Below are 14,480 nucleotides of genomic sequence, written 5' to 3' on the forward strand. Positions count from 1 at the left end.
ATTTACCAAAATACATCTTGATAATATAACCCATACAATTATTTGTTTCACTTCTCAACAAGTTCAGCTTCAATTGCAGCCTCTGTTGACTGGAAGCAGCCCTGTCTCAAATAGACAGAACATGCCTGTGTCTGGGCATTAGTTGCTCTCTACCGCCATCTAGTGGCACCACAGAGAAAAAAGCGGTACCGCAAAAGTAGGTGGTACCAGAGAGGCGCCAGAGGGGTGCCACCCCTGACATTCTGAAGGTACAACCACTGTAGTATATGTCAGTACTATGACATCAGAACTGTGTGTGTCTGTCTGTCTCAGTCAGTGCTCTTTTGTTCATTGTGCAGGTGAAACAGGCAAAAGTACCTGAAGGCCAGTCTATGAATGTCAATACTATACTAGGATGACAGCCACGCGTCAATTTGGGGGATCTTATCTCTCAGTATAGACATCAGGCATGCCCAGATAGACAGACAGACAGACAGACAGACAGACAGACAGACAGCTTGTGGATCGACTATTTTCTTTTTTTTTGTGTAGAGAGCCCTAGAGAATCTGGTCAACTAAGTATAGAGCCGTTAAAGAGTGTTAAACCATTTGGTTACCATATACACAGTATTTGGGGATTGATGTTTTACATCACTACATTATCTGCTCCCCATAGAGGGAGGCTGAGCAGGTGAACCAGGACATACAGTATACAGTTCTTTCTGTACAGTTAAGACTAATAGACATAATATACATAATAATACACATTTGAAGAGGTGAGGCTCTCAACCACAATATCATTCATTTCTGGGCATTTGGTCGGAGGGAAAAATGAAAATGAATAATAAATGTACCAACATGAATAATGAATATGCCCACATTTGGGGAGGTATTGTTGGCAGTCGGAAATGTTGACTGCTGCTGCTGCTACTGTAGCTGAACTTTGGCCGATATATATCGGCCTTTGTTTGACTTTTTCTGATGACATCTGTATCGCCAATTATGGAGCTGAATTGTAACAACTTTCAACCTGGTGTCCCTATTTCGGGCATGTTATTATAGGCAAATCCTTTTTCTTTTTTACATTTTCAAAAACAGCGGATCTACAAGCTCACAATTATTGAATGATTTACGATGCTATTTAAGGTGGTTAAATAAAACTATTTTGATATTTATTTACTTGCTTTCTTCTTCATTATATAATTAAAGTTAAATGTTTTTTATATAAAAGCTAAACTTAATTTAAAACTTTTTTGTATCTATCAAAAGTAAAAAATATATATTAAAAAAATGTTAAATGTTCTCAAATAGAGACTTTAATCAAGTCACAGTTTATTTAAATGTGTTAATTTATTTATTACAACCAGTCAAAATCATGGGTAATCAATGGTCTAAGACTCTTCTAAATTAAACCTGGCAACGGTCAGGCTCTCTACCCAATAGATCAATGAATGTTTTAACACTTGGCTCTGCTTGCATCAGTTGGCCCGTTGGACTGTCTGCTACAGTAAGGTGCAGCTGGAGGCCAGTGTTGCCAGATTTTGTGAGAGAAATAAGCTACCAGGTCTATGAAAACAAGCCCAAAAGAAGCAACTAGGCCACATGAGCACTTTAAACCTATATACAGTACATTGGCAATAGCATTGTGAGCTTGTAGATCTGCTTTAAAAAAAAATTTGAACAATTTGGAAGAATAATGAAACATTTTAACACAAATCTGGTAAGGGGGACTCCCTGGCATTAATGTTTTCTAATGGGTATACGCGGACAATTACATATTAATTTGGGGGGTCCTTGATATGAAAATGTTTGAGAACCACTGGTTTAAACAATATTTAGGGCGGAACACTTTAGAAACAAACCCAAAAATCTGCAACCCACAACTACCAATATTTACAAGCTACTTTACAGAACAAGCCCAAAGTCGCTTATAATAAGCGGACATGGCAACACTGGTAAGGTGGCTCTAGCCGAGTGTATATATGGAATATTCCTCTCCCTACGGGGTCTGAAGCCCATGCAGCCCTGATCCCACTCATGATGACAGCAGCTCCTTCGTATAGCATTGACTGATGAGGTTTCCTCTGTGCCGTAGCCGCAGTCAGAGAGATGTTGAATAATTTGGGTGGTCATAAATTCTGCATCTATAACTGACTGTAAGGTCAAGCAGACCAACCAACCAGGTGTTCCACTGTGAATGCCATTACATACTGTACAGACTGAATCACGATTGAAAGACATTGTATCTGTTAACACTAAATATACTGTGGGTAGTGTGTCAATGATTTTGTATTGTTTGTTTCTGGATGTGAATCCCCAGACCCCACTCTGAGAACCAGTGTTTTAATGTGCCTATGGTTTCCTATCGTCACCTTCCTAAAATAATGGCCTTTGTCATTTTTGGAGGAAAATCATAATTTTGCCTAAATCAGCTTTTCGTGACACTGGCCACCTCTGATAAAATCGCGTATATACTTGTTGAAAAGATCATATTGTTCCCACTCCAGTAGGTCAAGAGTGTGACCTAGGCCATTTTATTTAGCCTAAGTCAGCATGATATAACTATGAGAGTGACGACACTAGCATATAGACTCCCATTGTAAGAATGGAATGCGGAAGTTCTCTTTCTCAATGAGGAAGTTCCAATGTTTGGAACTAGAGGAGGCATCATCCCGCTTTGCGGCGAGATCAAAGCGTGACGCAACTCTCTCTCTCTATATATCGCTGGCCTAAGTCAAAGACAATGTGACTTAGGCCATTTGTGGAGTAAGTCACTTACTCCAAAAATAATTGGGCCTAAGTCAGGTTTACAACTGCCTAAGACAAAAGACACATTGGCCTAAGTCATTTAATCCTCTTATGTTACATACCTGACAGACAGCGTTATTTGTATGTCAATAGTCATATATTGTTATAACATTTTGGGTGAAATGATTAAGAAATATAATATAGTTGGACATTACAAGCATTAGGTTCTTCCCGCTCCTTTTCGAACACATCTATGCTTTATTGTTCTTTGACATTATTGTTCTTTTATTGTTTTATTGTGACTTTTTTTCTTGTAGGATGTTAGGATGTAGAAAAAAAAGAAAGAAAGAAAGAAAGTTAGTTTGTTTTGGTTCAGTTTTTATGGTTTTCGGACAAACTTAAATGACATGCCATTATTTTAGCACGGTGAAGCTATCTGGGTGGACCCTTACGTAGGCGGTTCACAATGGTTTCCCCTGTTACTGTTACTGTACCTCCATTTGCTTCATTTCAGACTGGGTTGCAGCAGCACTCTTCAGTGCTTGTCATTCTCCAAAAGCAGTTTTTTTAATTATTAAAAGAGGGATAAAACCCTTAGGCTGATGTTATAGTTTCTGGTTAAAAACTACAGCAGATTAAAAACATGGCAGGCAGCAAAAGACTGATTAATTATTAATTCATTAAGAAATGAATAATGGATGTGTTAGATTTAGGGTGTGTCAATAGTCTATACTTGCACATTGACTCTGGGCACACCTTAAATATAACACCCATTATTTACTTTGATTAGCTACAGCTGTTTTACTTGCTAGCCAGTCATGTTTTTTTACACTGTTGTAGTTTTTAACCTGAACTGGAAAACAAACTACAAATCAAATCAGCCTATAGGGTTTTATGCCCCTTTAATTAAAACCGTATCGCTTAAATACTAATCTCTGTCCTTATTTGTGCCAAATTTGCAACAGGGGAAGCAGAAAAACAGCTTTGCAGGGTACTGCAGCCATGGTCTCCCCGAGATTAATGTGCATCGGACTCTGTCTTTTCCCGGTGTTTCGCCCAGGTTTTCCTCCAAATCTCTTTTGCCGACAATAGCCTATATAATACGTTCAAAGCGTGGCTCACCGTTGCAGCACATTGCTTGTGGATCGGTTATTTTCGGCTGTTATACGACATGCCCAGATTATAGGGACGGAATGCTGGAGTTCAATGTGATTAATAATCTAATGTGATCTCATCTTATTTTATTTGATCAGGGAATAACACTCACACTCCAGGTCGGGTTCCTTCCCCAGCAGGTAGCGTATGACAGCCTGGAGCTGTGTGTACTTGCGGTGGTGAGGGTCGATGTCCAACTCACAGTATGTCCTGGGGGAGGGTGGGGGGGGGGGTTCATTAAAATTTACAATTTAAGATTTAGAATATATTAAAAAAAACAATAATCTGTACATTGAAACTATACACACTATAGGATGCCAGGTCAACAATGTCCTGGCATCTGTCTACATAACATGCTATCTAAGTTACATTTTTGCCTTTGCATAAGCCTGCAAGGTCATAATCTTACAATAATAGCCATTAAATTGCTTACATTTGCATTTCGTTGCTGTCGGGCAGAGACCTCTTATCTCCATATTTAATACCCTACTTGATCATATACTACAGCGTCACACAAAGGCATCAAAAGTAGCAGATCTACAAGCTCGACAAGTGGTGCGAAGCTACACGGTTTGAGCTTGTCGATCTGCAACTTTTTAATTTGAATCCTGAAAGTGTACAGTTTTGGACACCCGACAGAGACGATTTAATACAGTGTTTAATAACTGTACTGAAACAAATTTGAATTCAATGTAGTCCTTAATTGATTCAATACCCCAAAGGGACTGTATAGCAATCTATTGTTTGTGATCAATACGTTATAAACGATTCTGTGTTTTCTGATTATTATCAGACGTACCATTCAGATGCTATGGTGAGGTCTGGAGACGTGAGGTCATGGAGGCCTGTGGAGAAAGAACAATATAAACCACAAGTCAATGTCTGAGCTACTGCAGTGGTTCTCAACCTATGGGTCGGGACCCCCAGTGGGGTCCCCCCATGATTTTTTAAATAGCCGAGCTTGTAGATCTGCTATTTTCACAATAATTACAGTAACTGTGGAACCGAGTCAAACTAAATGTAATGCCTCAACTCCTACAATTCCAAGTGCTTGACAGGGTGTGTGTGCGTGTGTGTGTGGGGGTTGGTGGTCCCCAGTTCAAATATGATTAAATTACGGCCACCACAATGTGATGGATTTTCATGGCCAGGGAGTTATTTCTACTAAAAAATGATGGTTGGAATGGATTCAGCACCCCCAAAAACCCGTAATCAGACACCCCACAAGCTCATATTGGCCAATTTGTAGTTTTCCAGTTTTTAACCCTGCAGGCCCTCTGGGTACCCAAACTTTGATTGCCTCCTACAAAAGGCAATCAAAGTCGAGGAGTTGGGCTGGAACTAATTGAGAGCTGTTAGCAGACACCTATATGAACACATTTTGTGAAGAAAGCTATTGGTAAGCATTTATTTTACAGATAGGTAAAAATGTTCTGTTCTAACCTTCCCTATTCCCAGCAGCCAGTGGTGGATAAAGTATTCAGATATTTTACTTAAGTAAAAGTAGCAATACCACAATATAAAAACACTCTGTTACAAGTAAAAGGCCTGTGTTCAAAATGTTACTTGAGTAAAAGTACAAAAGTATTGGCATAAAAATATACCTAAAGTACCAAAAGTAAAAGTACTATAATGTTTGAAAATAGCCTGTGTATAAAATAGTCCTAAATGGTTAAAGTATGTTTAATAATATATAATAATAATATCTGCGAAGCAACTAGTAACTAAAGCTTTCAAACAATTGTAGTGGAGCAAAAGTACAACTTTTGCCTGAGATGTAGCGGTGTAGAAGTAAAGTACTGAAAATTGGAAATACTCCAGTAAAGTAAAAAACACCTCAAAATTGTACTTAAGTACAGTACTTGAGTAAATGTACTTAGTTACTTTACACCACTGCCAGCAGCACAGCAATAGACTTGGTCTGGCCAGCAGTAGGTTTGATGATGATGATGATGAACCTACCTTCCTCAACAGACACACTGCCTGTATAAATGAGCTGTCCGTGGCCCTGGGTCAGCACCAAGCCCATACTGAAGAGACAAAATGGTTGGGGAAAACCTAAATAAAAGCTACACAAACCTGACTTCCTGTATAAATAGTATGTCACATACTGCCATCTAGTGGATAAAGTGCACACCTTCTAGGACTTTTTTGTGTTATTCTTTTAGCTTTAATGTATTACGGTACCACGTGCTGTTTACATTTCCGGACTAATTAAGTATTCAATCAAAATACCAGGGTTTAATTATTGAGTCTGAGAGACCAATAATATACAATAGTAATTCATAGTAATTAGAAAATATCAATGAAATATCCATTTGAAGCTGTATGTGTGACGAAGGACGGTTTACCTGAATGGGGTCTCGTCAATATTTGTGTAGAAATAGTCATTGATCAGATATATGGGTCTTTTCTGTTGGAAAAACAGAGAACAAAGCAATTATGTGAGGACGTATAGTTTGAACATTTGTGTCCATCAGCTCATCAATGATAGCAAAAACATCTAGATACTTTTTCAGTACTTTTACAAGAGAGGACGCAACCTAAGTTTCTTGGCAGACAATATCACAGATGAATCAATGATATTTCATTTAATATCTCTGCTACCGATTCTTATTCTCTGTATTGCGAGATTGGAATGTACAATTCCTTGTGTCAATGTGTTGCATATACTGTGGCAATTAAGAAAACTTGGCTCTACTAGTGGTTCTCAAACCACTGTTTGGGGTTCCCAAATTATTTGGGGGGTCCCCACATGATTAGCTTAATGTGCAACATTGTTTTCTCACTCAACAGCAAACAAACCAACATACACAATTTAATGACTTTTAAGACCTTTTTGATACCAAATTGTCAAATATTACATAAGACAGAGGCAAACATTGTGAAAATAGCACAACGCCTCACAGTGCGAGGTGTTGTGAGCTTGTAGCTCCACTATTTTCACAACATAAATCTGTGGAACCGAGTCAAACTAAATGTAATGCCTACAATTCCAAGTGCTTGTCAGGGTGGTGGTCCCCAGGTCAAATATGATTATTTTGGGGGGGTCGCGGCCTGAAAGGTTTGGGAACCCTTGCTCTACACAGCATGGTGATTTATTGCAGTCAAACAGTTTGAGTGCAATATTAATTAATAATTAACTGATCTGTCTTCCTACCTTTCTTTAAACTGCAATGAATGAATGCAAACAGTATACTCACCCCTTTGTCTATTGATGCTCTGGTGTTTAGACTGTAGCTCCCAGTCTCTCCTCTCACCATGGCAGTTCTTAACTAAGATAAGATTACATTTTATAATGTCAGTCTGACATAATATATAAAACACTGTAGGCCCTAAAGTGCGTCTACATTGCACAGTATACTGTTGGTACATATTGGATATTCGATTGTAACCTGTTTTAATTGGTACCACCTATAAAAGATGACATTATATAGATTACATACAAAGTCTGTATCATTAGTAGCGAGAGAGAAACAGAATGAAAGTATGCAATGCAGTAGTAGGTGTGTGTGTGTGTGTGTGTGTGTGTGTGTGTGTGTGTGTGTGTGTGTGTGTGTGTGTGTGTGTGTGTGTGTGTGTGTGTGTGTGTGTGTGTGTGTGTGTGTGTGTGTGTGTGTGTGTGTGTGTGTGTGTGTGTGTGTGTGTGTGTGTGTGTGTGTGCACGCATGAATACTTCCGCTTTATATTTAAAACAAATCAAGCTAAACTGATCTACAAGCTAAAAACACGTCTTGTTCGCCTAAAGATCAATACTTTTTTTGGCAAGTGTCAGTGACAGCATCATGCAATGGAGTAGGCTGCTTTAGTTTCAAGGTTCAAGGTTTCTTTATTGATAAATACTGTAAGTCTAGAGCTTATTTTTCTTTTCCCTGCCTGCTTGTCCGAGTGAAGAAGTTATATAGTGTACATTTCAGCAAAGTATTATGCTTAGTAAGGCTGTTGGGGATGTCTGACATATGGATTTTTGTTTAGTTTACAAAAAGTGTATGTGCGCGTGCGTGCGTCCGTGCGTGCGTGTATTTACAGTCTCATCCGTGTCCTCCCATTCCACCTCGTTCAGGTCCACACTGTTGTAGTTGGGTTTGGGCTTCAACTTCTTGCCGTCTTTGTACTGTTGAGCAGGGAATTAATTATAGTACACAGGTATATTTAAATGTTGAACAGGGCTGTGTATTATAGTACACAGGTATATTTAAAGGTAGGGTAAGTGATTTGCGTTGGTTAAAATAAGTGTTAAATAGCTCTATATTCTGATAGTACTCATTGCTATAGAGTGTTTGTTCAGTATTAGGAGTCTCCTTGTCTCTCCACCTTTATTAAACAGAAAATGCATTTTCGTTTCAGTTTCATTTCCAATTTTATCCAACCAGGACAAAGAACTCAATCAGGATACAGATTAAACAAGTGCAATTGGAAGTGATGACACTAAGAAATGAGCAGACAAAATTGGAACTGGAACACTATACAAATGAAGCTTAAAAATGGGTACTTTCTCCTGATTGGCTGAGATTTTGACACCTACCGAAAAATGTATTTTCTGTTTATTAAAGAGCTGGAGAGACAGGGAGACATCTGTTACTGAAAAAACACTCTATAGCAATGATTACTATCAGAATATAGTGCTTTAACCTTTTAACAAAATACTTTTTGTTTTAACCAAAAAATATCACTTACCCTACCTTTAAATGTTGAACAGGGCCGTGTATTATAGTACACAGGTATATTTAAATGTTGAACAGGGCCGTGTATTATAGTACACAGGTATATTTAAATGTTGAACAGGACGTTCAGTGAGACCAGGGATTGAAAGGTATAAAAACAGGTCTAATTAGTGGGTTAAGTGTTTCTTTTAGAGCTGATGTCCAGTGTCAGGAGACTCGGAACTCACCAGAGGACGCAGGTCAGGGTGAGCCAGGATGTAACCGTTGTTGGTAACGAGGAAGGCGTAACCATGGGAACCCAGCTAGAGATGAAACAACAACAGAAGAGTTGTAAGCAGAACAGTACAGTCACATACAGCTCTATCACTAACACAGAGGAAAGTAACTAGTACATTTACTGAAATACTTTACTTAAGCACAATTTTGAGGTACTTTTACTTTACTGGAGTGGTTCCAATTTTCAATAATTTTACTTATTCTACTCCATTACATCTCAGAGGCAAATATTGTCCTATTTTAACTTAATTATTGTGATGTAATGTATTATGCTACATTATGTTGAGGAATTGAATACATAGGACACAATGGAAACAAGTCCCCAGGACCTTTCTGTGTTATCATTTTAGCCTTAACGTCTGACTGTAACACGTGCTGTTTACATTTCTGACTAATAAAGTATTCAATCAATCAAAACAATGGAATTAATGAAAGAAAAGAAAGAATGAAAGAAAAGAAAGAAAAGAAAGAAAGAAAGAAAGAAAGAAAGAAAGAAAGAATGAAACAAATGTTCAACTTTGACCAACCATGTATCTGGGAGCCAGTTTCATGACCTCCATCAGGGGGATGTCAGAGCCCACCACCCCCAGTAGGATTCCATGGGACAGCTGGGAGAGAGACGGGGGTGACAGGAGGGGTCAATGTTACCACACTGACAAGTTACCACACTGACAAGAATGATCATCACACAGCGTTTAAATACATACTGCATAATACAATACATACTATACAGCATGTTGAACTACTTCTCTTCTTCTACATCAGTGCTTTTCAACCCTTTTCATTTCAAGGTCCATTATTCATTCGCCATTTGAGCCACGGAACACTATTTGATGAGATTTAGACTCTCAGACCCAGGACTTAGAATATTTTGTTGTCGTTGGATACAATTGTGTCCACAATTCCATGTTGTATTGATGTTGTACCACAGGAGAGATAATAACAGGTAAACGTTGATCAAAATAACAATTATTCTACATTCTAATTGTGTAGACTTCAAGTAAATTAAGTAATGCAGATGTTTAACAATAATGTAACTCTTGAAAGCGTAAAACGAAACCAAATGGACCCAATAGGGTCCATTTGGTTTCATTTTACGCTTTCAAGAGTTAAAGATCTATAAGGGTCCATTTGGTTACCAACTCTCCATCATTTAGCTGGGGACCACCTGGAACATCCTCGAGGACCACTGGTGGCCCCCGGACCACTGGTTGAGAACCACTGTTCTAGATAATTACACTGACATTATGAGGCCTTATTTCTCACAATTTCTGTGGTCTTTGTATTACGTTTTCCATAATAAAACAAAAAAAGTAATCCATGTATTAAATGTTTATGACAAGAATAAATACAGGGAAATTCTCCCTGCTATTTTCACTGAATGTTTTGGCCCAGAATAGGGATGCCAAGTTGATATCTACAGTATAACCCATTTAAACCGGGAAAGCATCTGTGTCCATTTAGATTTTAGCGTTGGCTATTGAAAAATAGCAGATATACAAGCCCACAGCACTCTGCTATTTTTTTTACATTTTTGAAAAACTTTGAAAGTGTTTTGAATGCATGGGTGGTTTATAAATGAATAAAACATGAGTGGTTCACTGACCGTTTCCTTCTTCTTACTGAACACTGGCATGGCCACTGAGGTCATGAGCAGCAGACTCTGAGCCTTGGTATAGAAGAGCTGAGAATGGAGACAACAAACAACAATACAACTTTTTAATTCATTTACGGTATACTGTATGTAACATTCACCACTGTTATTAGTGGTATGAGAAAAAAAAAATGATACGGATACAATTCTAAATACAGGCCTGTGTTACTGCCTCGTTAACACATTATGGAAAATCTAACACTTATTTTTATTAAATGCAACTTATGCAGATTGCGGATGTGTGTCATAAACACCTGACAAAGGCCTATTCTGATCTAAACATTGGTCTGGATGTGATCTCGTTTACACATTATCCACATACAGTACAAAACTAGCATTTACCAGTTGCTCTTTTCAGTCTCCAGGGGGCAGTATAGGACAGATGTGCTGTCTAAACACATCAAGCCCATGAGGGAACACCTCACACAATCAAGCTGATACTGTCACTCTGAACACTGATTTTAACTACACTTCCAAAGACTTATATAGTACTTACTTACTTTCTTACTTACTTAATGCTACTATCTCGATATAAGATTGAAAAGAACATCAATATGTATCTGCCATTCCATTGTTTGTATATTTGACTACGTGGTGTTTAGGTTCTTGCTTTGAATATTGTAAAATTACATGAAACAGAAACATAAAATAGAAATGTTGAAAATAGACAAGAACATATTTCATGGCACTTGATGATGTAATGCAGATATTGGCTCTATTGAGCAGAGATGATGATGTGTTTGTAATGTTGCAGGTTGTAACACTGATGATGATTATGTGTCTATGAGTTTGATGGAGGAGCAACAGTCAGGACCAGGACATGATTTTCACTCCGTTTACCTCCTTGGTATTGGGCAGCTGAAGGGGGGGTTGAAGGGATCCAGTGTGATGGAGGAATGGATCCAGTGATGAAGGGATGGATCCAGGATGAAAGATGGATGTAAAGAATGACAGGAAGGAGAACAAACATGAATAATGAGGGGGAGACATTATAGGAAAAAAAGTTCCTTGCTGTATATTGCTATGATATTTAACTGCTGAAACCGTATACTTCATGAAGTCCCCCAGGGCTCTATACTATACTGGTCTTCCTGCTACTTTTTGCCCTCTACACCAAATCTAGAGGCTCACAACACGTTAGTGTTGCAACGCATGAGCTTGTAGATCTGATATTGTCACCAAATGTTTGCCCTAGAATCATGAGCTTATCTAGCTACAGCACATATCATATGTACATATCTGCCATTACATCTGCTTCTATAATGTATCCCACTACTATTTTTACCCTGCACCATAATGTACCTATATATCATGCTTTATGTATTTATTTCGAACTATCCATGGTGATATTTGATCTGTCTTTCTACCTTTCTGCAATGAATGAAGCATCAGCGTTAGTTCATGCAGGACATGGGAGTAATACGCACCCCAATCAGTATACAGTCTGCTGATTGAATAAGTGTTTCTAATCAGCCAGGCTTTTTCTATGGACCAATCACAGCCCATTCGCAAGGCGGTTCATTTAAATATGGCTCCCTCCTACACTGGATGTCAGCTATAGTCCACCGCTGCCACCCACACTGCTGCTGGCAAAGCTACGATGACTAAAACTAAGATTAAATATATTGACAATTTCGCCAACAAATAAAAACTAGACTACAGTATAATGTTAGTGAGGGACTAGTGGAGAAGAGATCCAGTAGAACTAAAAGACGAGTCATTTCATGTTTAGTTGTGCTCTGGTGTTGCACTCTGAAAGTAGCAGATCTACAAGCTCACAACGTTGTGAGCTTGTAGATCGGCTATTTTCAGCATGCAACCAAGTGTAAAATCAGCCATTACGACGCCATCAAGGCACCGCCAAAATACATTTTAGTCGACTAAATCAACTGTAGATTTAGTCGCCTAAAGTCTGATGATATATAGTCGCCTAAAACTAGACAAAAACTAAAACATTTCAGGTGCCTAAAATATGACTAAAACTAAATCAAAATTGTACCAATTTTTTTTAAATCTTATCTATGACATGAGTGCCCCTGATTGAATAGGAGACTTTCGCACACTCTTTTACACCTGTAAACCTGTGATGTGACAATAGCGTTGAGGGTTCATGTGGTTAACTTTCCTCCAGGGAAGGATTTTTTTTTTGGACGTCAATGCAGCGTGACTCACTCACCACGGTGTCCATGTAGGCCTCGGTCCAGATGATGTCATGGTCATGGTTGATCACCATGGGCCGGCTGAGGACATGCAGGTATTCCATGACGTTCTCCTGGACGTCTGCCAGGGTGGAGATGTGTGTGTAGTAGCCTGGCGAGGACGGACAGACAGACAGACAGACGGACGACAGCGGGGAGACCAGTGAAGACATGTGCGACGAACAAGAAAAAGACATACGTGTGTGTGCGTACATTTACAGTATATCGATATTGTTCCACATGCCTAGAATAAACTCCCAGAGAACTACAGGTCTGCTGCCACTCTTATTTCTTTTAAACGTTTCTCTCTTCTGCAATGTAATTTAAATGTGTACGTTTTTTGTTTTCATTGTATCCTAATACTTAATGTTTTATGTAAAGCACATTGAATTGCCTTGATGTTGCAATGTGCTAGACAAATAAACGTTGCCTGCTCTTGCCTATATTGTATGTATAGTTAGTACATTCTTGTACCTTGTTCAACAGATAGCATGTAGAATATGGACGCACACAACACATGCGCACGCACGCACGGACACAAACAAACACACATTAATGTCCCACCTTTGTTATTACAGGCAATCCACTTGGTGTTTTGTGCAAAGGTCATCTCTCTTCCAATGAGGTATGTGAACACTCTGACCTGAGACACAGAGGTAGAGGTTTTAGTAGGCCTACTGCTGCGTATCATAACCAACCAAATAACACGATCGACAAGCTCACAGCGTGTTGCAAAATAGTATACTATATTGTAAATTGTATACTACAGTATATCGTCTCTGTCGGATGGAAACCTCATTATGTCCAAAACTGTTACAGCAAAAGTGAGCTTGTGGATCTGCTATTTTTGAGTGACGCTGTAGTGTGATCAGATCATTAATGTACGAAAAAACGCAAAAAGTTCAAACATGGAGATAAGAGCTTTATGCCCGACAGCAACGATATAGTAAATGGAATATCATGTTCTATATCAGTGGTTCCCAAACTTTTTCGCTCGAGACCCAAAAGAGAAATTCGACATTTGCCCGGGACCCAAACTAGTGAAAATACCCGATCTACAAGCTCACAGCGACGCGTTGTGAGCTTGTAGATCGGCTATTTTCTCTACTTATTAAACATTTGGTTTTGAATTCATGGAATTTCTTAGATTTTTGGTATTTATTTATGAAATTATTTTGAAACATGTCTGGATTGTTTAATTCATAAAAAATGTAGGGGATATTTACTCACGACCCATACAAATGGACCCTGCCACCCACAAATGGGTCCCGACCCACTGTTTGGGAAACACTGTTCTATATGGTACACTGTATAGTGAAAGGTATAGTGGAATATACTATATAGCATATGCTGTATTGTAAATGCTGTACTAACCCGACGCTCAGGCCAGTTGAATTCCTGAAAGACGGCCTCAAAGTCTTCCATGGCTCCATCTGTGATCAGCATGATAGCCTGGTTACACATGCTTCCTGCTCCGCTGGCCCTGACCTAGAGGAAGGAAGGATGCAGACCACAGGGAGTCACTCTGGGCCAAAATGTATTTATACAACATGTAGAATGCCTCGGTCAATGAGGGAATAAGAAAGCATATTGAATACTACAGGGTTTGTGTGTGGTGTACATGATGTGAATGGGTTCTTCTGGCATGGTTTGGTCGGTGTACCCATTCACAAGAACATAGGGTAAAACACACACACACACACACACACACACACGCACGCACGCACGCACACTTCACGCACACGCACACACATATACAACCATAATACACCATATAATACACCAAATACACCATAACACATTACA

At 38.9% G+C, this 14,480-nt stretch overlaps 1 protein-coding gene across 1 annotated transcript in view; it reads right to left on the reverse strand.

The window, feature by feature from the left end:
- LOC311047049 (voltage-dependent calcium channel subunit alpha-2/delta-4-like) overlaps window positions 1–14,480 on the reverse strand; it is a gene marked incomplete at its 5' end in the record, with an annotated part of 127,813 nt that overhangs the window by 84,913 nt on the left and 28,420 nt on the right. Inside the window, 13 exons of the mRNA XM_084059632.1 lie at window positions 3,995–4,092; window positions 4,682–4,727; window positions 5,845–5,912; window positions 6,234–6,295; window positions 7,086–7,157; window positions 7,910–7,996; window positions 8,774–8,848; window positions 9,350–9,430; window positions 10,429–10,506; window positions 11,317–11,334; window positions 12,653–12,786; window positions 13,239–13,317; window positions 14,049–14,162. Coding sequence (XP_083915758.1) covers window positions 3,995–4,092; window positions 4,682–4,727; window positions 5,845–5,912; window positions 6,234–6,295; window positions 7,086–7,157; window positions 7,910–7,996; window positions 8,774–8,848; window positions 9,350–9,430; window positions 10,429–10,506; window positions 11,317–11,334; window positions 12,653–12,786; window positions 13,239–13,317; window positions 14,049–14,162 — 1,012 coding nt within the window. The remainder of the gene's footprint in view (window positions 1–3,994; window positions 4,093–4,681; window positions 4,728–5,844; window positions 5,913–6,233; window positions 6,296–7,085; window positions 7,158–7,909; window positions 7,997–8,773; window positions 8,849–9,349; window positions 9,431–10,428; window positions 10,507–11,316; window positions 11,335–12,652; window positions 12,787–13,238; window positions 13,318–14,048; window positions 14,163–14,480) is intronic.

Source organism: Gymnoscopelus microlampas (genome assembly GCF_963454915.1).
Source record: "Gymnoscopelus microlampas genome assembly, chromosome: 6".
Classification (NCBI taxonomy): domain Eukaryota; kingdom Metazoa; phylum Chordata; class Actinopteri; order Myctophiformes; family Myctophidae; genus Gymnoscopelus; species Gymnoscopelus microlampas.